Source organism: Choloepus didactylus, chromosome 13 (genome assembly GCF_015220235.1).
Source record: "Choloepus didactylus isolate mChoDid1 chromosome 13, mChoDid1.pri, whole genome shotgun sequence".
Taxonomy (NCBI): domain Eukaryota; kingdom Metazoa; phylum Chordata; class Mammalia; order Pilosa; family Megalonychidae; genus Choloepus; species Choloepus didactylus.
In genome coordinates this window covers 1681075-1706326 of record NC_051319.1, presented here as the reverse complement: position 1 = coordinate 1706326, position 25252 = coordinate 1681075, and the positions used below count along the sequence as shown (strand labels likewise).

At 35.9% G+C, this 25252-nt stretch overlaps 1 protein-coding gene across 3 annotated transcripts in view; it reads left to right on the top strand.

Annotated features, from left to right (window-relative positions):
* The window catches only part of CENPK (centromere protein K), a 98550-nt gene that overhangs the window by 50522 nt on the left and 22776 nt on the right, over positions 1–25252 (top strand). For 2 of the 3 annotated variants that reach the window (XM_037802149.1, XM_037802147.1), the window contains exon 10: positions 456–989. In XM_037802149.1, coding sequence (XP_037658077.1) covers positions 456–614 — 159 coding nt within the window. In that variant the 3' untranslated portion in view covers positions 615–989. Of the gene's footprint in view, positions 1–455; positions 990–25252 lie in introns of those variants that run through there. The other variant, XM_037802148.1, reaches the window with a different exon arrangement.

Genomic DNA, 25252 nt, shown 5'->3' with positions numbered 1-25252 from the left:
TTATTAGTATTCACCATTTATGAGCATTAGGTTATTTTTGTTGTTTTGATTTAATTTTGGTTTTTAGATTATTTCTTTCTAGATATTAAGACATGCGTGCTCACTTCCTTTTGAACTCTGTGTTTTGTTGATATTTAATTTTTAAAAGTTTCTTATTTTAATTTTTTATTGATGGTTTTAAGTAAACTTCTATGCTAAAGAAATTATTACTCCAAAGTGGATAAATTAGTTTCAGGAAGTGTTTTCAAAAGTTAAGATGCAGAAATACATTTTCAAGCTTTTTTCTTTCACAAATATCTGTAGTCTAAAGAAAACAAAGTCAGTTGGTTAAGTCAGTACATGAGAATTATGATTTAAAGATCGACATTCTTTTGTGAAGAACTTATTAATGCTTTATTGTAGCTGTATTGCATTTTTCCGAAATAAAATATATTTTGAATGATATTTTTTCCTAGATTCTTATAAATAGATTATTTGATGTTCCACATGATCCATATGTCAAAATTATTGATTCCTTTTGGCCACCTTATATTGAGCTGCTACTGCGTAATGGAATTGCCTTGAGACATCCAGAAGATCCAACCCAAATAAGGTTAGAAGCTTTCCATCAGTAAAAGGATTTTATCCTTTTCACACAGTACTTTTCATTCAAGGATAATGGAAATACCGAGGACTACTTGGATAAAGAACATTATTTGCAAATCAAAAACAAAGTCCATCTTCCTTTTATCCTTAAATGACATATGCTACAATCTATTACTCATTTTTAGATTGTCACTTCTCATTCAGTCTGTACATCAGTGTTTTAATCTGCATGGACAAAAATGCATGTGAAAAAGTATTCTAAACTGCTATAAAATATTTGATGCATTTTATCTCACGCAGTATTCTTCAAATAATTCTTTTTAATTTGATATTTCTAATATAATATTTTAATTATAAAATTTGATAGTTTTTTTAATGCATTTTTTGTTCCATTTGATGCTTAACTCCTTTATGTTTAGTAATTTTAATGGAAAAAAACATTTAATTTGCAAATGGTTTTAAGATTGAAATGGTATCTCATATAAAAGGCATATAATTTTAAAATATTTAGCAAATCTGTTTCAGTTATATTGTCTTAGTTCTAGATTTGTTAAAAATTGGAAGATCAAAAACTAATGGAAAAAGTTAGAATAAGATATTTTAATGTATATTATATACCAAGTAATATTATATATTAAAGCACTCTTCATTCTGCTAATTATTACTAATGAAGTTGTGTTCATAAATTTTTGCTTATTTTTTGAATTTTCTATAAATAAAATTCATCTAAAAATTTCTAGCTTTTTGGTGACATGGTGGCACAATATTTTTACAAACAGAATAGACTTTTTCACAGGTAGATAAATTAAGATATTAGGGCTCATTCAGGATTATACACAAGCTAAACTAGAGAATTCTAAACCCATTTAGTTTTCTGAGAGGACTTTGTGTGTACTTTTATACCTGAAAAAACTTTTTACTGTATGTTATTCAAGTTTCTTGCTTACCTTAAATATTTCATCTTTTTTTTAGTAAGCAAATAATAGTCCAAATATATCATGTTCCTTACATAGAAAATACAAATATGTTATATTTTAGAGAAGGTACATTGTTTAGGGAAGGATAACATAGAAAGACCTTCCTAGTATACTCCACTAGGAGGTCCAAGGAATGAGCAACTTTTTATTCCTTAAAGTTACTGGAGAGGTGAGAAATGGTTCCAGCAGGGTAGGCCTGACAGTTCTTCAGAGCAGGTAATAATATTGTCCTTAAACTCCTCTGCATTGCAAATTACAAAAAGGAATGGATAAAGGCAATAAACAACTTGGCGATTTATCTGAAGTATTCTTTTTATGTTTTACTGATAAATTTAAGGTTAGGATCTGTTTACTACATTATCTTGTATAAGGGTCTAAAGAAGACTATGATGATAGCATCCTACTTTAATTCAAGATTAATTTCCCACTTTTGATCTCAATCATAAACAAAGTAAATTATACTAGAATTAGACTTGATTTGTAGTCCTCCTAAGCTTACAATCAGAAAATGTTTCAAGTGCTGAGAACCAATAGGAATCTTCATTTTTCACTGATTTAAGAAAATCACTGAAATCTAATAAAACTTAGAATTTGTTTTTATATAATTGACTTAAATATGATAATGCAAAGACCGTATTTTAGCTTTCCCATACCAGATTGTTATGATAGCCTAACTCAAAAATTTGTTTCAGTTTACTACAAAGTATGTTTAAATTTATTATTGGTTAATGTGAAGTTCTAGATTGATTTGGGAGAAATAAAATCTCTGCTCAGTTGAAAATTCTACTCTGTTGAGTCTTATCAGTGTTTTATTTAGTTGCACATCTGTATTAACATTTTTGTCTCCCTTATTTTCCTTGGTTTACTTTGTTGTTTATTTTTATTTATTTATTTGTTTATTTTTCTTCGTTTCTTTTACCAAAAATTGTATTTTTTAATTCTGTACAACTCATACCCCAATGTAGTTTCCTGAAAATTTCTAATAAGTAATTATTAATAACCTTCTCAGGAATTGTAAATGAAATGAACTATTGCCTTTTGGTATCTGCTAGTCAAGACATTAAATATATGTAATCTTTATTCTGGCTGTGTCTAGTGATAGACCATTTTTTCCCTACAAGTCTGTATGTATATATCAATATGTTCCTAGTTATCAAAAGCAGCATACCAAATATTTTGATTATTGTTGCATTTTATGACATGTTGACTCAGAAATGACATCAGTTAGTAAAGTGAAAAATTACATGCTGTTCTGGTTTGCTAATGCTGCCGGAATGCAAAATACCAGAATTGGATTGGCTTTTATAAAGGAGATTTATTCGGTTATAAATTTAAAGTTCTAAGGCCATAAAAGTGTCCAGACTAAGACATCAACAAGAGGATACCTTCACTGAAGGAAGGCTGATGGCGTCTGGAATGCCTCTGTGAAGGTACTGTGACTGGCATCTGCTGGTCCTTTGTTCCCTGGTTGTGTTTCAAAATGTCCTTCTCTAAAATGTCTCTGGGCTTCTGTCTTAGCTCTTCTCTCCCAACTCCTGTGCATCCTCTCTTCTTTCTGCCAGGGTGTTTCTCTCTAAATGTCTGGGGGTCTTCTCTTAGCTTCTCCAGGGCAAATTCTGGGCTTCATCTCTTAGTTTAGCATCTCCAAATGTCCTTCTGTTTGCAACTCCAAGCATTTCTCAGCGTCAGCAAGCATCTGTGTTGTCTCTTGAATCCTCTTAAGTAATCCAGTGAAGCAATCAAAACCCACCCTGAGTGGGCGGGGTCCACACCTCCATAGAAATAATTTAATCAAAAGTATCACCCACAGTTGGATGAGTCACATCTCCATGGAAACAATCAACAGGTTCTACCCAACAAGATTGGATTAAAAGATCATGACTTTTGTGGGGAGCATAATATATCCAAACCGACACACATGCTTTTAAATTATTTTTGATATTTTCCTTAGTTTGTCTTTTTAGCCTTGCTTGGGTTGAACTTCCCTTTCTTCAGCATGGAAATATTTTAATTTTTAGCTGATTTTCAATTATATAAGTGCTACATGAATGCATTCTTTTTTGAAAAATGTTGACATTACAGAGAAACCTAAAGTCTCCTTTGACCACATTTCCAATCTGGGTCCCCCAAACCATGAGGTAGCACTGTTCAATATTTGCTATTTTTTTCTTTCACATTACATGTCCTACCATGTGATTATGTCCAGCATGTAATAGCATCATCTTAATGAATCTACTTTTGTAATAATCAGAATCAAATAACATCATGGTAAATTGTTACATCTGTTGTTTTCTGTTGCCAAATAAAATTTCTACATGATAAAGTTTAACTTGGGTGTTAGCACAAGTCCTTACTTAATATAATTTAGCTAGTTCAACTGTATTTCGTGGGAAGATAATTTTGGTTAATTTAATTTCTAAATTGTACTTTAACTTTTCTGAGTAATAAAATGATTGTTTTAAACCACCAAAGTGCTCTATTCTTTAATTCAATATAAAAAGCAACATATGCCAACCTTTGCTATATATCCATGGGACATACAGTCAACTGCTCAAGGAAATTTACAGCAGTATGCAGTCATGGGTAATTCATGTGGCCCAGATTTACTAATATAATGTGATGGGAGAAAAATGCATACATTCTCTTGAAAGTACTGTGGCAAATGTGTCTGTTTAAACATTATGGCTTACTAAAAGCACTAAATTCATTTCTAGTTGGTAGGTGGTTTGGAGTAGCTGGTTTGAGAGAGAAGAATCTTGAGTTTTGGTAACTTAGTTGTTTGGTTTTGCTATCCCTGCTGCTTCTTAAAAGACATATCTAAAAAATTACATTTCTTTTTTCTAACTTGGCAACTTTTAAAAAATTTTTGTTGTGATAAGATATATAGCATAAGATTTATCATTTTAACCACTTCTAAGTACACACTTCAATGACATTGATTAAATTCACAATGATTTGCAGCCATCATAGCTGCCCATTTCCAAACTATATCACCCAAAACAGAAACTGTACCCACTAAGCAGTAACTCCCCAGTCCCTCCTCTTCCAGGTCCTAGGAAGTACTGATATACTTTATGCCTCTATGATTCTGCCGACTGTAGATACTTCATATAAATGGAATCATACAATATTTGTCTTTTTGTGTCTGGCTTATTTTACTTAGCATGTGTTGTCAAGGTTCATCCATTTTGTAGCATGTATGAGAACTTCATTCTTCTTAATGGCTGAATATTATTCCATTGTATGTATCATCTATTGATGATCACTTGGGTTGTTTGGCTACTGTGAATAATGGTGCTGTGAACATTGGTGTACAAGTTACCTATTTGAGTCCCTGTTTTCAATTCTTTGGGGTTTATGCCTTGGATTGGAATTGCTGGATCATTTCATTTTATGTTAATGTTTTTGAGGAGCTTCCAGTTTTCCAAGCAGCTGCACCATTTTACATTCCCGCTAGCAATGAGGGTTCCAGTTTTTCCCTTTGCCAACATTTGTGATTTTCTGTTTGTTTTGTTTTGTTTTTGTTTGTTTGTTTGTTTGTTTAGTAGCATTCTATTGGGAGTGAAGTGGTACGAAATTCATTTTTCTTGCTTCTATTTCTGTCAGCTCTATTTGGAGGAAAGTAGAGGAATGGATGGAACATTGATATATAAAGGCTCATATAGTTTTTAAATGTCCACTGACAATATGTTAGATAACTACTGATAAATCTATGGTGTCTTCTTTGCAAGGTGTTGCTGAATGTTGGTGAGATTTAATAGATCAGAGCATGACAGTTTATTATAGCACTGCAGATAGGAGCATCAACATAGTTGTGCTGTTTTCCTTTGTCCCCAAGTCCCACAGAATAGCCTGATGGGCCTAGATGGAGGCTACACATGCAATTGGTTTTGTCACAGCTAAGGAAGCCAGGACAAAGGCTTATCACCTTTTGTAGCATGCAACAAACAAGCCAGCCCCCTTATCGTAGACCACTTATATCGCAGTTACACTATGGTTACGTTGACATGATTAGTTGCCTTTGTGGCTAGCTCCAGGAACTTCTCAGTATGAGACAGATAAGCCTTGAGTTTTACACAGCAAGAACATGCAGGGATGCTCAGAGCATATGAGACATAAATATGAGACCAAATACCCAAAGCACGAGCAATCAAAGAAGAAATAGAAGTGGGATCTCCTCAAAATTAAACACTTTTGTACCTCAAAGGACTTTGTAAGAAAAGTAAAAAGGCAGCCTATGCAATGGGAGACAATATTTGGAAACCACATATCAGATAAGGGTTTAATATCCAGAATGTATAAAGAAATCCTACAGCTCAACAAGAGAAAGACAGTCCAATTTAAAAATGGCAAAAGACATGGACAGACACTTTTCTGAAGAGGAAAAACAAATGGCTCAAAAACATTTGAAAAGTTGCTCAACTTCACCGGCTATCAGGGAAATGCAAATCAAAACCACAGTGAGATGTCATCTCACACCTACCAGAATGGCCATTATCAAAAAAAAAAAAAAAGAAAAAGAAAAAGAAAAAGAAAATTACAAGTGCTGGAGAGGATGTGGAGAAAGAGACACACTTATTCACTGTTGGTGGGAATGTAGAATGGTACAGACACTCTGGAAGGCAGTGTGGTGCTTCCGCAGGAAGCTAAGTATAGAATTGCCATATGATCCAGCAATTCCGTTGCTAGGTATATACTCAGACAAACTGAAAGCTAAGACACGAATGGCCATTTGTAAATTGATGTTTATAGTGGAATTATTCATGATTGCCAAGGGACAGAAGCAGCCCAGATGTCCGTCAACAGACAAGTGTAAACAAACTGTGGTATATACACACATGGAATATTATGCAGCTGTAAGACAGAACAAAGACATGGAACATATAATAACATGGATAAACCTTGAGGAAGTTATGTTGAGCAAAGTTAGCCGGAAACAAAAATACAAATACTGTATGGTCTCACTAATATGAACTAACATTGATAAACAAACTTTGAGAGTTAAAGCTAAGAACATGGGTTATCAGGAGATAGAAAGATGGTAGAGATCAGGCATTTGATGCTGAAGGATAATAAATGTTCAACAGGATTGACTGTGTAGCTCCAGAAATGAAGAGTGCCGTGCTGTGTGATGGTAGCACTGCATCATAGGTACACTGACCAAAGATGTCTGGGAGTAAAGTTGAGAGAGGAGGGCTAGGGGCATGTATGATTCCAGAGGGAAGGATGGGTGATAAAGACTGGGACTGTGTAAGTGAAACCTCAAGTGGCCAGTGATGGTGACTAAATACAGAAATGTAAAAATATTTTTACATGTGGGAGAACAAATGAATGTTAACCTTGCAAGGTGTTGAAAAAAGAGATGGTATTTGGGAAAAAATACAATCAGTGCCACTCAAATCTGGGGTTTATAGTAACATTGTTATATGCTCCCATTAAATGTAACAAAGGCAATATACCAAAGCTAAATGTCTATGAGAGAGGAGTGTAAGGGAGGGGTACAAGATTATTAGTAGTGGTGGTGTTGTCTGACTTGATTGCTGTGTTTTATTTTATTTTTACTTTTTTATTATCCTTTTTGTTCTTCTGTTTCACGTCTTTTCTTGAGTAATGAATATGTGTAAGTGCTCATTGTGGTGACAAATGCAAAGCTATATGATACTGTAAATGATTGTACACTGTGGATGATTGTATGGTATTTGAATATATTCCTATAAAATTGCAGGGAAAAAAAAAACAAACGGGGATACAAGTGCTGGAGAGAAAAAAAATATATGAGACCAAACATATTAGTCATAATAATAAGAATTGGCTTAACTCACAAAGCAAAACCCAACTTCAGATAGGAGTTAAAACTAAAGCAAAATGATTCTGAAAGATTAAAAATAAGGGATGTGGAAGAAAGTATATCAAGCAAATGGAAAATAAAAAGTAGTTGTAGAGAGCCTGATATGAGACAAAGTAGAATTCAAGCTGAAAGGCATTAAATATGACCAAGAAGAATACTTAATGCTAACAGTCAAAACCCACAATGAAGATATAATACTTAAGAACAGATGCACCAAGTAACATAGTAGTCACTTTTAGGATGCAAAACCACAGGAAATGCAAAGAGACAAGTAGAAAACTCAATAATACCAGGAGACATCATATTTGACTCTTAATACTAGACAGACCAAGTAGATAAAAAATATAACACAGCTAATATGGTATCTTGAATATATATGAAACTCTATATCCCAATAATAGAGAATACACATTCTTCTCAAGTGCCTACAGCACATTAGCAAAAATTGATCATATATTAAGTCCTAAAGAAAACAAAAGTAGCTTCCAAAATTAGAAATGTTGCAAGCACTCTGATCACAATTCAATAAAACAAGTATTTAAAAAAAAAAGCCACAAAGGCCCTTCCATTTAGATATTAAAAACCCTCCTGTTTCAAAACTCCTTGAGGAAAAGGGAAAATACAAACTAAAATCACAGGATTTTAAAATAATGTCAATGGAAACACCAAATATTACATATGAAAAGCATTTAATTGTTTTAAAGTTTGAGGTTGGGAAAGTGTCCATATTAAGGTGATGCTTTCTTTCTGAAGACTGGCTGCTGGAGATCCTTGGCTACTCTGTCACATGGCAAGACACATGGCAGCTTCTGCTGGTCTCTCCTGTTTCTTCCAGGATTTTTTTATTTCAGCTTCTTCCTTCTGTGGCTTTCTTTCTCTCCATCTGAATTTCATTCTCTAATAAAGGACTCCAGTAATAGAATTAAGACACATCCTGATAGAGGGGGAGTCACACCTTAACTGATGTAGCCTCACTCACCACAATGTCCTTCTTACAACGGGCTTACATCCACAGGGACAGATTAGGTTTGAAAACATTTTTTTCTGAGTTACATACAGCTTCAAACCACCCCTGTGTTGATCAGAGGAAAATTCCTTGCACAAAACACTTTTTTTAAAAAAATGGAATTTTATTGAGACGTATTCACATACCATACAATCATTCAAAGTGTACAATCCATTGTCCACAGTATCATCATATAGTTGTGCATTCAACACCACAATCAATTTTTGAACATTTTCATTACTCCAAGAAATAAAAATGAAAATAAGAATAAAAATAAAAGTACAAGGCCCTGTACAGCCATCTTTTCAGCGGGCTGGGAATACCCCTGTGTGGTGCTGGGACTTAGAGCTTCCCTTGGGGATTCTGCTCGCCTGTGACGTTGCGCAGTCTTCCCACCATGGAGGCCCGCGGAGTGCACGGCTTAGAGGTGGAGTCCCGCGTGGAAGTCCCAAGGGCCCTACACGAATCCAAGGGACATGTGGGCTTGCGGCAGAGAGAGATTGTGGGGAGTCTGAGCTGAAGGGTTGGATTCATGCAACAGCTTTAAGTCTCCAGGAATGGCTGGGAAATTTGAGTCTTAAAGCCACCTTGCCTCCCTAACTGAATGAGTTGCAACCCCACCTTCATGGCTTTTCCAACTGCACATGGAAAGTTGGTGGACTGATAGGACCCCCACAAGGTTCGGACCCCAACTCGCCGCATGGAAGAAGTTGGGGAGAACTGGCTTGAGGGTAATAGGTGGCTTGGGGGTGCCATCTGCTGCTAAGTCAGGGAAAGTGCACTCCACCAAGCTGTAGCTTTGACAAATTACCGATAATTATTCAAATAAGCCTGCATATCCTTAAAGAACCCTGTCAAGATAAGCAAATGCCAAGAGGTCAGAAACAACAGAAAAATTTAAAGCATATGAAGAAACCAAAAGATACGGATAACCTAAACCCAAACACCCAAATAAAAAAATCAGAGGAGGCACAGTACTTGGAGCAATTAATCAAAGAAGTGATCACAAACAAGATCATGGCACAGGATATAATGGGCATGAAGAAGACCCTAGAAGAGCATAAAGAAGAATTTGCAGGAGTAAATAAAAAAATAGGTTATCTTATGGAAATAAAAGAAACTTGATCAAATTAAAAAGATTCTCTATACACACAGTACTGGGTTAGAGGAAGCTGAGGAAAGAATAAGCAAACTTGAAGAGTGCAGGCTTGAAAGTGAAAGGGCAAAAGAAAGAATGGAGAAAAAAATAAAAAAATTTGAAATGGATCTCAGGGATAAGAATGAAAACATAAAACACAAAAATATAAGAATCATTGGTGTTCCAGAAGGGGAAGAGAAGGGTAAAGGTCTAGGAAGAGTATTCAAAGAAATTGTTGGGGAAAACTTCCCAGCCCTCCTAAACCACATAAATATGCAAATCATGGATGCCCAACGAACTCCAAACAGAATAAATCCAAATAAACCAATTCTGAGATGTATTCCAATCAGATTGTCAAATGCTGAAGAGACGGAGCAAGTTTTGAAAGCAGCAAGAGAGAAGCAATTTACCACATACAAGGGAAACAACATAAGACTAAGCAGTGACTACTCAGCAGCCACCATGGAGGCGAAAATGCAGTGGTATGACATATTTAAAATTCAAGAGAAAAATTGCCAACCAAGAATTCTTTATCCAGCAAAGCTCTCCTTCATATTTGAGGAAAGGCTTAAAATCTTCAGAGACAAATAAATGCTGAAATAATTTGCTAACAAGAGACCTACCATACAAGAAATACTAAAGGGAACCTTACTGGCAGAGAAACAAAGAAAGAAAAGGGAGATATGGATAAGAGTTCAGAACTAAAGAGATTTGATAAGGGTTCATAAAAGAAATAAAGAGAGAGAGGGAAAAAATATATCTGACATACTAAAACCAAAGGATAGGATGACTGCTTCAAGAAACGCCTTCACAATATTAGCATTGAATGTGAATGGATTAAACTCCCCAATTAAAAGACATAGATTGATGAATGAATTTAAAAAATATGAACCATCAATATGTTGCTTACAAGAGACTCATCTGAGACCCAGAGACACAAGGAATTGAAAGTGAAAGAGTGGAAAAAATATTCCATGAAAGCTACAGCCAAAAGAAAGCAGGAGTACCAATATTAATCTCAGATAAAATAGACTTTAAATTCAAGAATGTTATAAGAGACAAAGAAGGTCACTATATACTAATAAAAGGTACAATTCAACAAGAAGAAATAACAGTCATAAATGTCTATGCACCCAATCAAGGTGTCCCAAAATACATGAGGCAAACATTGGCAAGACTGAAGGAAGCAATATATATTTCCACAATAATTGTGGGAGACTTCAATACACCACTCTCTCCTATAGATAGATGAACCAGACAGAGGAACAATAAGGAAATTGAAAACCCCAACAATCTGATAAATGAACTTGAATTAACAGACATATATAGAACATTACATCCTAAATCACCAGGGTACACATTCATCTCTAATGCTCACAGAATTTTCTCCAGATTAGATCATATGCTGGGCCATTAAACAAGCCTCAATAAATTTAAAAGTATTGAAATTATTCAAAGCACATTCTCTGATCACAATGGAATACAATTTGAAGTCAATAACCAAAAGAGACTTAGAAAATTCACAAATATCTGGAGGTTAAACAGCATACTTGTAAACAATCAGTGGGTTAAAGATGAAATAGCAAGAGAAATTCCTAAATATAGAGAGATGAATGAAAAAGAACACAACATATGAAAACTTATGGGACAGCAAAGGTGGTATTGAGGGGGAAATCTATAGCTCCAAATGCATACATTAAAAAGGAAGAAAGAACTAAAATCAAAAACTAATGGAACAACTGAAGAAGCTAGAAAATGGACAGCAAACTAATCCTAACCAAGTAGAAGAAAAGAAATAACAAGGGTTAAAGCAGAAATAAATGACATAGAGAATGAAAAACACAATAGAATAAATAACACCAAAAGTTTGTTCTTTGAGAAGATCAACAAGATTGACAAGCCCCTAGCTAGACTGACAAAATCAAAAGGAGAGAAGACCCAAATAAACAAAATAATATATGAGAGAGGCAACATTACTGCAGATCCCAAAGAAACTTAAAAAATTATATGAGGATACTATGAACAACTGTATGCTGACAAACTAGATAATGTAGAAGAAATGGACAACTTCCTGGAAACACATTAACAACCTAGACTGTCCAAAGAAAAAATAGAAGACCTCATCCAACCACTCACAAGCAAAGAGATCCTATCAGTCATCAGAAAGCTTACCATAAATAAATGCCCAGGGCCAGAAAGCTTCACACGGGAATTGTACCAATCTTTCCAAAACGAACTGACACCAATCTTATTTAAACTCTTTTGAAACATTGAAGAATATGGAACACTACCTAACTCATTTTATGAAGCTAACATCACTCAAATACCAAAACCAGCTAAAGATACTACAAGAAAGGAAACTATGGGCCAATCTCCTAATGAATATAGATGCAAAAATTCTCAATGAAATACTTGCAAATAGAATCCAAAGATACATTTTAAAAATCATACACCAGGACCAAGTGGGGTTCATTCCAGGCATACAAGGATGGTTCAACATAAGAAAATCAATAAATATATTACAACACATTAAAAAATCAAAAGGGAAAAATCAAATGATCATCTCAGTAGATGCTGAAAAAGCAGTCGACAAAATCCTACATCCTTTTTTGATAAAAATACTTCAAAAGGTAGGAATTGAAAGAAACTTTCTCAATATAACAAAGAGCATATATGAAAAACCCACAGCCAGCATAGTAGTCAATGGTGAGAGACTGAAAGCTTTCCGTTTAAGATCAGGAATGAGACAAGGATGCCCACTCTCACTACTGTTATTCAACATTGTGCTAGAAGTGCTAGCCAGAGCAATCCAGCAAGACAAAGAAATAAAAGCCATCCAAATTGGAAAGGAAGAAGTAAAACTGTCATTATTTGCAGATGATATGATCTTATATTTGGAAAACCCTAAGAAATCAATGACACAGCTACTTGAGCTAATAAGCAAATTTAGCAAAGTTGATTAATCCACATAAGTCAGTAATGTTCCTATACACTAGAAATGACCTAACTGAAGAGGCACTCAGGAAAAAGATACCATTCTCAATAGCACCTAAAAAAGTCAAGTACTTAAGAATAAACAACCAAGGATGTAAAAGACTGATACATAGAAAACTACATAACTTTACTAAAAGAAATAGAAGGGGACCTAAAAAGATGAAAAAATATTCCTTGTTCATGGATAGGAAGGCTAAATGTCATTAAGATGTCAATTCTACTCAAAATCTACAGATTCATTGCAATTCCTATCAAAATACCAGCAACTGCTTTGCAGACTTGGAAAAGCTAATTATTAAATTTATTTGGAAGGGGAAGATGCCTTGAATTGCTAAAAACATTCTAAAAAAGAAAAATGAAGTGGGAAAACTTACACTTCTTCACTGTGAAGCATATTATAAAGCCACAGTATTCAAAACAGCATGGTACTGGCACAAAGATAGACATATTGATCAATGGAATCGAATTGAGAATTCAGAGATAGGCCCCCAGATCTATGGTCCACTAAATCTTGATAATGCACCCAGATGCACTGAACTGGGACATAACAGTCTATTCAACAAATGGGGCCGGGAGAGCTGGATATCCATTTCAAAAAGAATGAAAGAGGACCCCTACTTCACAACCTACACAAAAATTAACTCAAAATGGATTAAAGACCTCAACATAAGACACAGTACCATAAAACTCCTGGAAGATAATGTAGGGAAGCATCTTCAAAACCTTGTATTAGGAGGTTGCTTCCTAGATATTACACCCAAAGCACAAGCACAAGCAACAAAAGAAAAAATAGGTAAACTGGAACTCCTCAAACTTAAAGATTCTGTACCTCAAAGGAATATGTCAAAAAAGGAGAAGAGGCAACCAACTCAATAGGAAAAAATTTGGAAACCATGTGTCTGAGAAAATACTGATATCTTGCACATATGAAGAAATCCTACAACTCAATGACAATAGTAAAGACAGCCCAATTATAAAATCGGCAAAAAATATGAAAAGACAGTTCTCTGAGGAGGAAATAAACACATGAAAAAAACGCTTGAAATAATGTTCAGCTTCACTAGCTATTAGGAATATGAAAATTAAGACCACAATGTGACATCGTCTCACACCAATTAGATTGACTGCCATCAAACAAACAGGAAACTACAAATGCTGGAGAGGATGTAGAGAAATTGGAACTCTTATTCATTGTTGGTGGAACTGTATAATGGTACAGCCACTCTGGAAGACAATCTGGCATTTCCTTGGAAAACTAGATATAGAGTTACCCTTTGATCCGGCAATTGCACTTCTCAGTATATATGTGGAAGATCTGAAAGCAGTGAGATGAACAGGTATCTGCATGCCAGTGTTCCTAGGAGCATTACTCACAATTGCCAAGAGATGGAAACCACCCAAATGTCCTTCAACAGATGAGTGGATAAACAAAATGTATATGCACACAGTGGAATACTACACGGTAGTAAGAAGAAACATGTGAAAGATAAGACAATGTGGATGAACCTTGAAGACATAATGCTGAGTGAAATAAGCAAGGCACAAAAAGAGAAATATTGTATGTTACCACTAATGTGAGCTCTGTGAAAAATGTAAAATCAATAGTTTATATTGTAAAATGTAGGAGACCTAGCAATAGACAGCAAATAGTGAAGGGTGAACTATAATCTAATAAGAGCAGATTAGGTATGGAGGGTAAACTGGGAATGCTGAGGAACGATTGTGGTTTGTTTATTTCTGGGGGATATGGTAGGAAGAAGTTTCCAAAAATGTAGTTATTTTAGATTATTTGTTTTTCTTATTCCGTTGTTGGGTTATTGTCTGTTTATTTTCTTGGGGTGGAGTAGGAATAGGTTGAAAACAATGTAGTAATTTTAGGGTTTTTTAAAATTATTATTCCTTTGTTTTGGTTTTGTTTGAAATTTTTTTGTTTTTTAATTTTTTGATAAAATTAAAAAAAAATAAAAAGTACAAAGGAACACACAAAACATTTCATACTCCTTTTCCCTCCTTCTTATTCATTTACTTTTTGTCCCCCTTTTTTCTACTCTTCTGTCCGTACGCTGGCTAAAGGGAGTGTGAGCCACAGTGTTTTCAAAATCACACAGTCACACAACACAGTCTATATAGTTATACAATCATCTTCAATAATCAAGGATACTGGATTGCAGTTCAACAGTTTCAGGTATTTCCTTCTAGCTATTTGAATACACTAATAACTAAAAAGGAATAGCTATAAAATGCATAAGAATAACCTCCAGAATGACATCTTGACTCCATTAGAACTCTCTCAACCACTGAAACTTTATTTTGTTTCATTTCTCATTCCCACGAGTAACATTTCATGTTGCCAGGGAGATTTACATCCCTGGGAATCATGTCTCACATAGAGGGGAGGTCAGTGAGTTTACCTGCAGGTTGGCTGAGAGAGAGAGGCCACATATGAACAATGAAAGAGGTTCTCTGGGGGTGACTCAGGCACAATTATAAGTAGGCTGAGTTTCTCCTTTGCAGTAACAGACTTCATAAGGCCAAGCCCCATGATTGAGTGCTTGGTCTACTACGATGGTATTCCCCAATGCTTGCAAGAATATCAGGAATTCCCCAGGTAGGGAAGTTTAGTATTTTGAATTTTTCCCCAGTCCATCAAGGGGGCTTTGCAAATACATTCTTATTCTCTGCCCAAATTACTCTGGGATACGTCCGGGTTCATGCTAAGCTGTACATACCAACCAGATATCACCCCCTATTCAAGGTTCCATGTAATTATGGTGTTTGAATAAACTGACCATACAAGTTAAATTATATAGCATGCTACAAAAAATATAGATTTTCCACTAAATAATCATCAATTCATTTGGTCTCACATAGAAGTTAAAGTTTTAAAACACAGTTAACATCATCCTTTTCCCTTTAGTCTGGTTTACCTTAGTCCTAACCAAGTCCATTTTGTTTATATCTTTAAAATCTGATTCCTTTTTCAGCATCTTTGACATTTTCTGTATGGGGTAATGCTGACATTCATAGCTGTTGGACTCTGGCTCTGAGTCTTAGATGTCACACAAATACCCAAATTTCCAGGGACCAAATGGTTATACACAAACAGCTCATTATCTCAGAATTTAGAATTAACCATTAGAACTCATGAATAGATGTGACTGCTGTAAGAGCTTACAACCTAGGAACCCTTACCATAAGCCTTACCCTGATAACCTGTGCTCTCATTCAATTCTCAGAGTTTGCACATTATAGTTAGTCCTAATTAGTGAGGCATTATAATGTTTATCTTTTTGATTCTAACTTATTTCTCTTAATATGCTGTCCTTAAGGTCCATTCACCTAGTTGCATACTTCACAACTTCATTTCTTCTTGCTGCTACTCAGCATTCCAGTGAATGTATACACCACAATTCACCATTCCATCTATTGGTTGATATACCCTTTGGTCACCTTTATCTGTTGGGAATCGTGAATACTGCTGCCATAAACACCGGTGTGCAATGTCCATTCTTGCCCCTGCTCTCAGTTCTTCCATATATATACCCAATAATGCGGTTGCAGGACCATATGACAACCCTTAGTTAGCTACCTTTGGAACCACCACACTGCCCTTCAGATGGGCTGCACCATTCTACTTTCCTACCAACAGTGAATAGGTACAAACCTCTCTCCACATTTTTCCAGCACTTGTATCCCTGTTTATTTTTTAAACAGGTTTATTCACACTCCATACAATCCATTCTAAGTAAACAATCAATGATTCCCAGTATAGTCCATAGTTATGCATTCACCTACACAACCTATGTGAGGACGTTTCCATTTCTTCTGCAAAGAAAAGGAGAGAAAAAATGAAGAATGTAAATATAAAAGATAGAAGAAAAATAAAAATAAAGTAACATACATTGAATAGGTCAGATACCACCACCACCAAGAATCCCATATTAATCCTTTATAACCTCCTCTTATAGACATTTACCTTTGTTATATTGCCTTTGTTACAATTAATGGAAGCATCTTACATTGTTAACATTAACTATAGACTCTAGTTTGCATTGATTGTATTTTTTCCCTTGTACCATCCAATTTTCAGTACCTTGCAATGTTGACATTCATTTGATCTCCTTCTTTTAAGAACATTCTTATATTTGTACATTTATCCACCATCATTGACCACTCTAGGTTTCACTAAGTTATACGATCCCAATCTTTATCTTCTATCTTTCCTTCTGTTGTCATGCATGCCCCTGGCCTTCCTCTTTCAGCTGTACTCACACCCATCTGTGTTCAGAGTACTTACAATATTGTACTGCCATCACACAGTATTATGCTGTCTATTTCTGGATCTTTCAATCAATCCTGTTTACCCTTCAGCATCAAATGTCCACTTTGTAACCTCTTTCTATCTCCTGATAACCTGTGTTCTCAACTTTAGCTCTCAAATTTCACTCATAAATGTTGGTTCATATTAATGAGTCCATAAAGTACCTGTCCTTTTATTTCTGGCTAATTTCACTCAATGTAATGTCTACTGTCTAATTTTGACTTTTGGATTTTGTATGCCATACCTTATTTTATTTCCCCCCTCTCTTTTTTTACTCTCATTGATAGTCTTCATTTCTACTCTCTTCTCCAAACCTCTTTCTCCTGTCTTTTCCTATCTTCCTGTAGTGGTCTCTTTACTGTTTCTTGTAGAGCAGGTCTTTTGTTCACAAACTTTCTGTTTGTCTGAAAATATTTTAAACTCTCCCTCAGTTTTGAAGGACAGTTTTTCCAGGTAGAGAATTGACAGTTTTTCTCTTTCAGTATCCTAAATATATCATGCTACCACCTTCTCATCTCTATGGTTCCTACTGAAAAATACTGAAAAATCTGTATGTAGTCTTATCGAGCTTCCCTTGTATGTAATCTATCACTTTTCTCTTGCTGCTTTCAGAATTCTCTCTTTGTCTTTGACATTTGATAATCTGAGTATTAAGTGTCTTGGCCTAGGTCTATTCAAATATATTCTGTTTGGGGTATGCTGTGCTTCTTGGATCTGCAATTTTATGTCTTTCATAAGAGATGGGAAATTTTCAGTAAGTATTTCCTCCATTGTTGTTTCTGCCCTTTTTCCCTTCTCCTTCAGGGACACCCATGACACGTATATTCATGCACTTCATATTGTCATTCAGTTCTCTGACACACTGCTCATATTTTCCAGTCTTTTCCCTATCCTTTTTTTGTATAGGATTTCAGATGTCCTGTCCTCTAGTTCACGAGTCCTTTCTTCTGCCTCTTCAAATCTGCTGTTGTATGTCTGTATTGTGCTTTTCATGTCTTTTGTTGTGCCTTTCATTCCCCTAAGTTCTGCCACTTGTTTTTTTCAAACTTCCAAGTTGTTCCTTATGTTCACCCAATGTCTTCTGTATGTCCTTCATCTCTTTTGCCATAGCTTCCCGCAACTCAGTAATTTGATTTTTTATTTGATGTAGCATATTTTTCTGAAGATCTTCAATTAGTTGTTTCAACTCCTGTATCTTATTTGAAGTGTAAGTTTGTTCTTTTGGCTGGGCTATATCTTTGTTTTTCCTAGTGTCATTTGTAAATTTTTCTTTTCTAGGCATGTAGTTTCCTTGATTACCCCAATCAGATTTGCCCAGACCAGACAGGCCCTGGTTTCAGGAAGAGAATTCAATCTGTATCAGGTTTCCCTGAGGATGAGACTCAGCAGGTTGTCAGACTTTCCTGTGATACCTCTGGATGCTGAGCTTTTCCTACCCTGACCAGTGGGTGCTGCTTGTCAGCCTGAAGCTCTCCACAGTTGTAAAAATGTGTGTTGCCTTTAATTCTTAGTATACCCTGTCCCTGCCAGAGGCTGAGAGTGTCAGAAGCCAAGCGTAAACTGTTTCTGTTTTTTTTCCCCTTCAGGCCATATAGTCCAAGTTCTCTGAAGGAGAGCAGCCACTTGAGCTGGGCCCACCTCCGCTTTTTCTTCAGGAAGATAAGCCCTTTAGGGATTTATCTCCTGCATTTGACTTCTTCCTTTGTCATTCTAACTATCCTAAGTCCACCGTTGCCTGGGTCAGCACTGACAATTGAAAATGACTGAGGCTTTTTCTAATAAGGTACTTAGAATGAGAGGGGGAAAACAAAAGGAAAAAAGAAAGGAATCCCCTTTTTGGAGCCCATTCCCAGCCCCTCAGTTACCAGTTAAGAACCAGAGTTTGTGCCTGGTTCTTTGCCCCTTTTCTTGGCACGCAGCCCTTTTGCAGTATTCTGAGCTCTGCCAACTCTAGAAGCCTCTGTTTTTACTTCCTTTTGTGTCTTACTTTTCCATCACCCCTGCCTCCTCTCTGCTGGAGAAACCTTGCATTCCTTTCCTGCTTGCTCTGGGTGTATCTGTGCTCGTAGCTTGTATTCAGTAGTCCAAATTTGTTAACTAAAACCAGAGTTGGAGCTTGGTTGGGCTATCTTCCCTTTTTCCCAGTAGACTACTTTTTTTTTTCCCTACAGGGAAATGTTTCAGTTCAGCCTACCTCACCGATGGGGGAAGGGCACGAGCTCCACCATTTGGAGAGCTTTACTTATAGTTCTGTGCTGTGATCTCAGGTGTACCCCCCATTCCAGACTGGTGTATGATGTTGTCTGGTCACAGATATCCCCAACAGTTGTTCCAGACTATTTACTAGTTGTTCCTGGCTCTATGCTAGTTGTTCCAAAGGACTAACTAATTTCCACACCTCCCTATACTGCCATCTTGCCCTGCCTCCACCCACAAAACAGTTTTATCAGTGAAATTGAAAGAAAAAGATGAATTAAATAACCAGCTCTAAAACCTAGAGGATAAAATCCATAAAGAAAACCAGAACAAAGTACAAGGAAGGAAATAATAAAAATAAAAGCAGAAGTTAATGAGGAAGAGAAGTTAAAAGCCATGATCTTAATTAAAAACCCTACATAAAAAAATTAATAAACCCTTCACTAACTTAAGGAAGAACATACAGATATCAAAAAGAAGTCATGACAATGGAGAAATAACCAATTAAATGGAAATTTTAAAAATCAATACTTTGCAAAACTCTGCAAATAAACTTGAAAACTTAAATGAATGGGATTTCCTAGGGAAATACAGATTGCCAAAATTTACCCCATTAGACTAGAAAGCTTAAGCTGAACAGTTTCCACAATAAATTGTGATGCTTGTAAAAGAACAACCACACATAGAAGCCCAGATTATTTCAAAGGTTAACCCTGCCATACATTCAAAGACCTGATAGTCACAATGCTCTATAAACTATTACAGAATATTGTAAAGGATGGAAAACTCCTTAATTTCTTTTATACAGTAAGTATAACTCCAATTCTTAGACCAGATAAAAACACTATAAGGAAAGAAAGCTTCAGATCTCTGTCACTCATGCATATCAATGAAGAAAATTCTAAAAAATATATTGGCAAATATCCAACACCACATTAAGAAAATAATGTACCATGAATTTGGTATTTATTCTAGGAAGGCAAGGAAAGTTCAATATTAGGAAATTCATTAATATCAAATATAACAAATCTAAGGAAAATGAATCATTTGATTATCTTTATAGATGCCTAAAAAGTCTTTGACAATTTTGAATCCTTGACAGTACACTCAAGAAATAGAAATTGTGGAATATTTTTTAACATGATAAATAATATATGTCTCTTTATATATCTTAATACTAAGGCCAGTATCTTAATGGAAAGTTACTAGAAGCATTTCTACTAAGATCTAAAACCATGCAAGGCTGCACCCTACCTCCACTACTAACCAATATTAAATAGAGTCATTTGCCAATGCAATTAGAAAAGGAAATTTGAGGCATAAGTATGATATAAAAAAATTAGGAGAACTATTTCTATTTGAAAATAATGTGATCATCTCTCAGGAAAATCCCAAAGAATCGATAGTAAAACTAAAATAAGAAAATAATATGTCAGAGTTGCAGGATCTTAAATTAACATACAAAAATCAATAGTTTTCATATACATAAAAAGTGAATAAAATAGTAGGGTAAATCCCATTTACAATAATAACAAAGAAGCTTGAAGACTTAGAAACAAATTTGTAAGAAATGTACAAAACCCTTATAAGGAAAAATGTACAAAACCCTTATGAGGAAAACTCTCCTGCAAGACACAAGAGTAATCTTTAATAAATGGAAAGACATTCTGTTTTTGGATAGGACAATTAAATATTATATATGTGCTATTTCTATGTACATGAATTTATAAATTCATTGCAAAAATTCAATAAATATACCAAAAGCTATTTTATGGAGTTAGACAAGTTGATACTAAAATTCATATGGAAAAACAAACTTACAAGAATGTCTAAGAAAATGCTGAAAAAGACAAACTATGAGAAAATCTAGCTGTATCAGATGTTGAAACATATTATAGTTAAAACTGATACTGGTTGAGCTAAGATGGTGGCATAGAGAGGAGTGGAAGACTGTTAGTCCCCCTGGAACAATTCACAAACAACCAAAAAACTAGTAAATAACCTGGAACAACTGCAGGGAGACAAACATGACTCTCCACTCATCACACACCAACCTGAATTGGGAGGAATGCCTGAGATCACAGCATGAAATCCATAAGTAAAAACTGCGGACCCACGCTGAGAGCCAAGAGCTGAGAGCCCCTCCCTCACGGAAGCCTTGTGGTACTAGATAGCAGCACTCTCTGTAAAAGCGAGTGTACCTCAGCGCAGATCCAACCGGAGTTTTAATGTTAACTGCTCAATACAGACAGCGAATCCCCAAAAAGCAGACAGAGGCTTTTGGTGTCAACTGACCTTGGGAGAGTCAGGAGACATATCTGTCTCAGGATGGGGAGCCCAGAGGATCAGGTGCTATCTCTGGCCGACAGGTGAATCTGGGAGCTTTCTGTTCCTTTCTCTCTCCATCAACCTGGGCGGCTCAGTGGAGAAACCTCAGCCATTTTCAGCCCACAGCACTTTGCAGTAAAGAAAGCCTCAGCCATTTTAAAATCGCAACATTCTGACCAGCAGAGTCAGAGAAACAAAGAATATTTATATGCAGATGACCTCTGGAGGGGGCATAGCTTCCCAAAAGGAAAGGAAGGGGTCCAGCCCTTCTACTACCTGCCTTACATTCTTATATTCGGAACTAGACCCCAGAGCCTGGGGGAGGAGAGCCGCTGGCCACACCCGCTTACACCAGCCCATGACAGGCTGACAGGCGCACCTGCCAGAAAAGCACAGGGTGTGTCAGTCCTCTAAGAAAAACCATCAGGGAAACTGGATACTGAATATTTCCTCCTTGTGTGACCTGAGCCTGTTTTCCTCTGGGAAAACCTGATTGGGGTCGCCTGGGAGGTCAGATGCCTAGACAACAGAAAACTACGACCTACACTAAGAAAAACGAAGTTATGGCCCAGTCAAAGGAACAAACTTACACTTCAGCTGAGATACAGGAATTTAAACAACTAATGCTAAATAAATTCAAAAAGTTTAGAGAAGATATGGCAAAAGAGATAAAGGCTATAAAAAAAACACTTGGCATACATAAGGCAGAAATCGAAAGTTCAAAAAAACAACTAGCAGAATCTATGGAAATGAAAGGCACAACACAAGAGACAAAAGACACAGTGGAAACATACAGCAGCAGATTTCAAGAGGCAGAAGAAAACACTCAGGAACTGGAGAACAAAACACCTGAAAGCCTGCACGCAAAGGAGCAGATGGAGAAAAGAATGAAAAAATATGAGCAACATCTCCGGGAACTTAAGAACAAAATGAAATACAAGAATATACATATCATTGGTGTCCCAGAAGGAGAAGAGAAAGGAGAAGGGGAAGAAGCAATAATAGAGGAAATAATCAATGAAAATTTCCCATCTCTTATGAAAGCCATAAAATTACAGATCCAAGAAGTGCAGCATACTCCAAACAGAATAGATCTGGATAGGCCTATGCCAAGACACTTAATAATGAGATTATCAAACATCAGAGACAAAGAGAGAATCCTGAAAGGAGCAAGAGAAAAGCAATCCATCACATACAAAGGAAGCTTAATAAGACTATGTGCAGATCTCTCAGCAGAAACCATGTAGGCAAGAAGGAAGTGGTGTGATATATTTAAGATACTGAAAGAGAAAAACCACCAACCAAGAGTCCTATATCCAGCAAAAATGTCCTTCAGATATGAGGGAGAGCTCAAAATATTTCCCAACAAACATGATGAGAGACTTTGTGAACAAGAAAACTGCCCTACAGGAAATACTAAAGGGAGCACTACAGACTGATAGGAGAAGACAGGAGTGAGGGTCTGGAACACAATTTTGGGAGATGGTAGCACAGCAATGTAAGTACACTGAACAAAGATAACTATGAATATGGTTGAGAGAGGAAGGTTGGGAACGTGTGAGACATCAGAAAAAAGGAGGGAAAATAAAGACTGAGACTGTGTAACTTGGTGAAATCTTGAGTGTTCAGTTGTGATAAAATGTACAAATACATTCTTTCACTAGGGTGAATAAGCAAATGTCAACCTTGCAAGGTGTTAAAAATGGGGAGGCATTGGGGGAGGGATGCAACCAACGTAAACTAGAGACTGTAACTAACAGAATCATTGTATTAAGCTTCCTTTAATGTAATAAAGGTGATATACTAAGGTAAAGGCAGATAAGAGGGGCGGATAGGGGAGGCGTGTGAGACACTTGACATCACTGGTGTTGTCTGGCTCTTTATTCTACTTTGATTTAAGTTCATCTTTCCTTTTGCTGCTTCCTAGCTGTCATCTTTTTTTCCTCTTTCTTTTTCTTTTGCCTCTCTACCTTCTTTGACTCTTCCTCCTGCTTTGTGGAAGAAATGTAGATGCCCTTATATTGACAGTGGTGAAGGTGGTGAACACATAAATATGTGACTATACAGGGAACCATCAATTGTTTACTTAGGATGGAATGTATGGCATGTGAACAAAACCATCTTAAAAAAAAATGTGTTGATGACGAAACCTTGAGGGCAATATACTGAGTGAAATAAGCCAGACACATAAGGACAAATATTGCAGGGTCTCACTGATATGAACTAATTATAGTATGTAAACTCACAGACATGAAATATAAGGTACCAAGATATAGGATGATGCTAAAGAATGGGGAGCAGTTGCTTAGTATGAGCAGAATGTTCAACTAAGATGAACTTAAATGTTTGGAAATGAACAGAGGTGTCAGTAGCCAGAGGTGAGAATAACTAACAGTGCTGACTAGTGCATGAATGAGGTGGAAAGGGGAAGCCTCTTATGTAACCAGAAGGAAAGTTGGAGGTCAAAAGATGGGAATGTGTAAAACTGAATCCTGTGGTGGGCAATGTCTGTGATTAACTGTACAAATATTAGAAATCTCTTCCATGAACCAGAACAAATGTATGACAATACAACCAGAAGTTAATAATAGAGAGGCATATAGGGAAAAAATATATACCTATTGCAAACTGTATACTATAGTTAGTAGTATTTCAATGTTCTTTCATAAACAATAACAAATGTACTATACCAATACTATGAATCAACAATGGAAGGGGGTTGGTTAGGGATATGTGAGGATTTGAGTTTCCTTTTTCTTTCTTTCTTTCTTTCTTTCTTTCTTTCTTTCTTTCTTTCTTTCTTTCTTTCCTTTGTTTTTTGCTTTATTTCTTGTCTGGAGTAATGAAAAGGTACTAAAAATAGAACAAAAATTAAGTGTGATGATAGATGCACAGCTGTATGAGGGTACTGGGGGCAACTGATTGTACACTTTGGATCTTTGGGTAATTGTATGGTATGTGAACAATCTCAATAAAAAATTGAAAAAAAAACTGATACTGGTTGGCAGATGAATTCACATATCCACAAGAAGAATGGAATAGAAAATCTCAAACTAGATCCAAATACATAGTGAAATTTAGTATATGAATAAGGTTAATATCTTATATTACTGGGATGAAAATGGACTTTTAGAAAAAAGATACTGGGACAACAAGGTGGATATTTGGAAAAAATAATATTAGATCCATGTCCCATACCATATACAATAAACTTCAAATGGGTTGGATATCTAAATACAAAAAAAAAATGTTATACCAGAAAACTTGGGTAAATAACTCTTTAACATTTGAGTAGGGAATGGCTTTCTATGACCCCAAATCCATAGGCAGTTAAAGAAAAGATTGATAAATTTATGTTAAAATTTGCATGACAAGACACCATAACAATGTTGAAAGACAATGTACAAGAGGAGTGACATCATCTAGATGACAGTAAGAAGCTCCAAAATCCTGTTCCATAAAAAAAATGAAAAACAAGCAGAAACTGGCAGAACCAATTTTCTCAGAAATGTGGGAAACAAGCAATGGTTTACAGCAACTAAGTGAATGCTGAATAACAAAAAGGCCATTTTAATATGGTAGGAAAGACTTGTGGTATTTTTATTGCCCTTCTCCAGTTGTTCTGTGGTTTAGCACAGCAGTAAGTTGTGCTCCCCGTGCAGTTCCCTGGTCCCCAGGTTCCAGAGGGAATCAGGGTACCCCTTATTTGCATACTGGGGTGATACATCTGTTCCAACCCATCTGGTGGCAACCTGAATGCCTGAACCAAGGTGCTTGTCTCTCTTGCCTGTCCCAGAACTCATACTGCACAGGGGAACAGCTAGCATGGGTGCTAAAACAGTGTAAGAAAACAATCAAA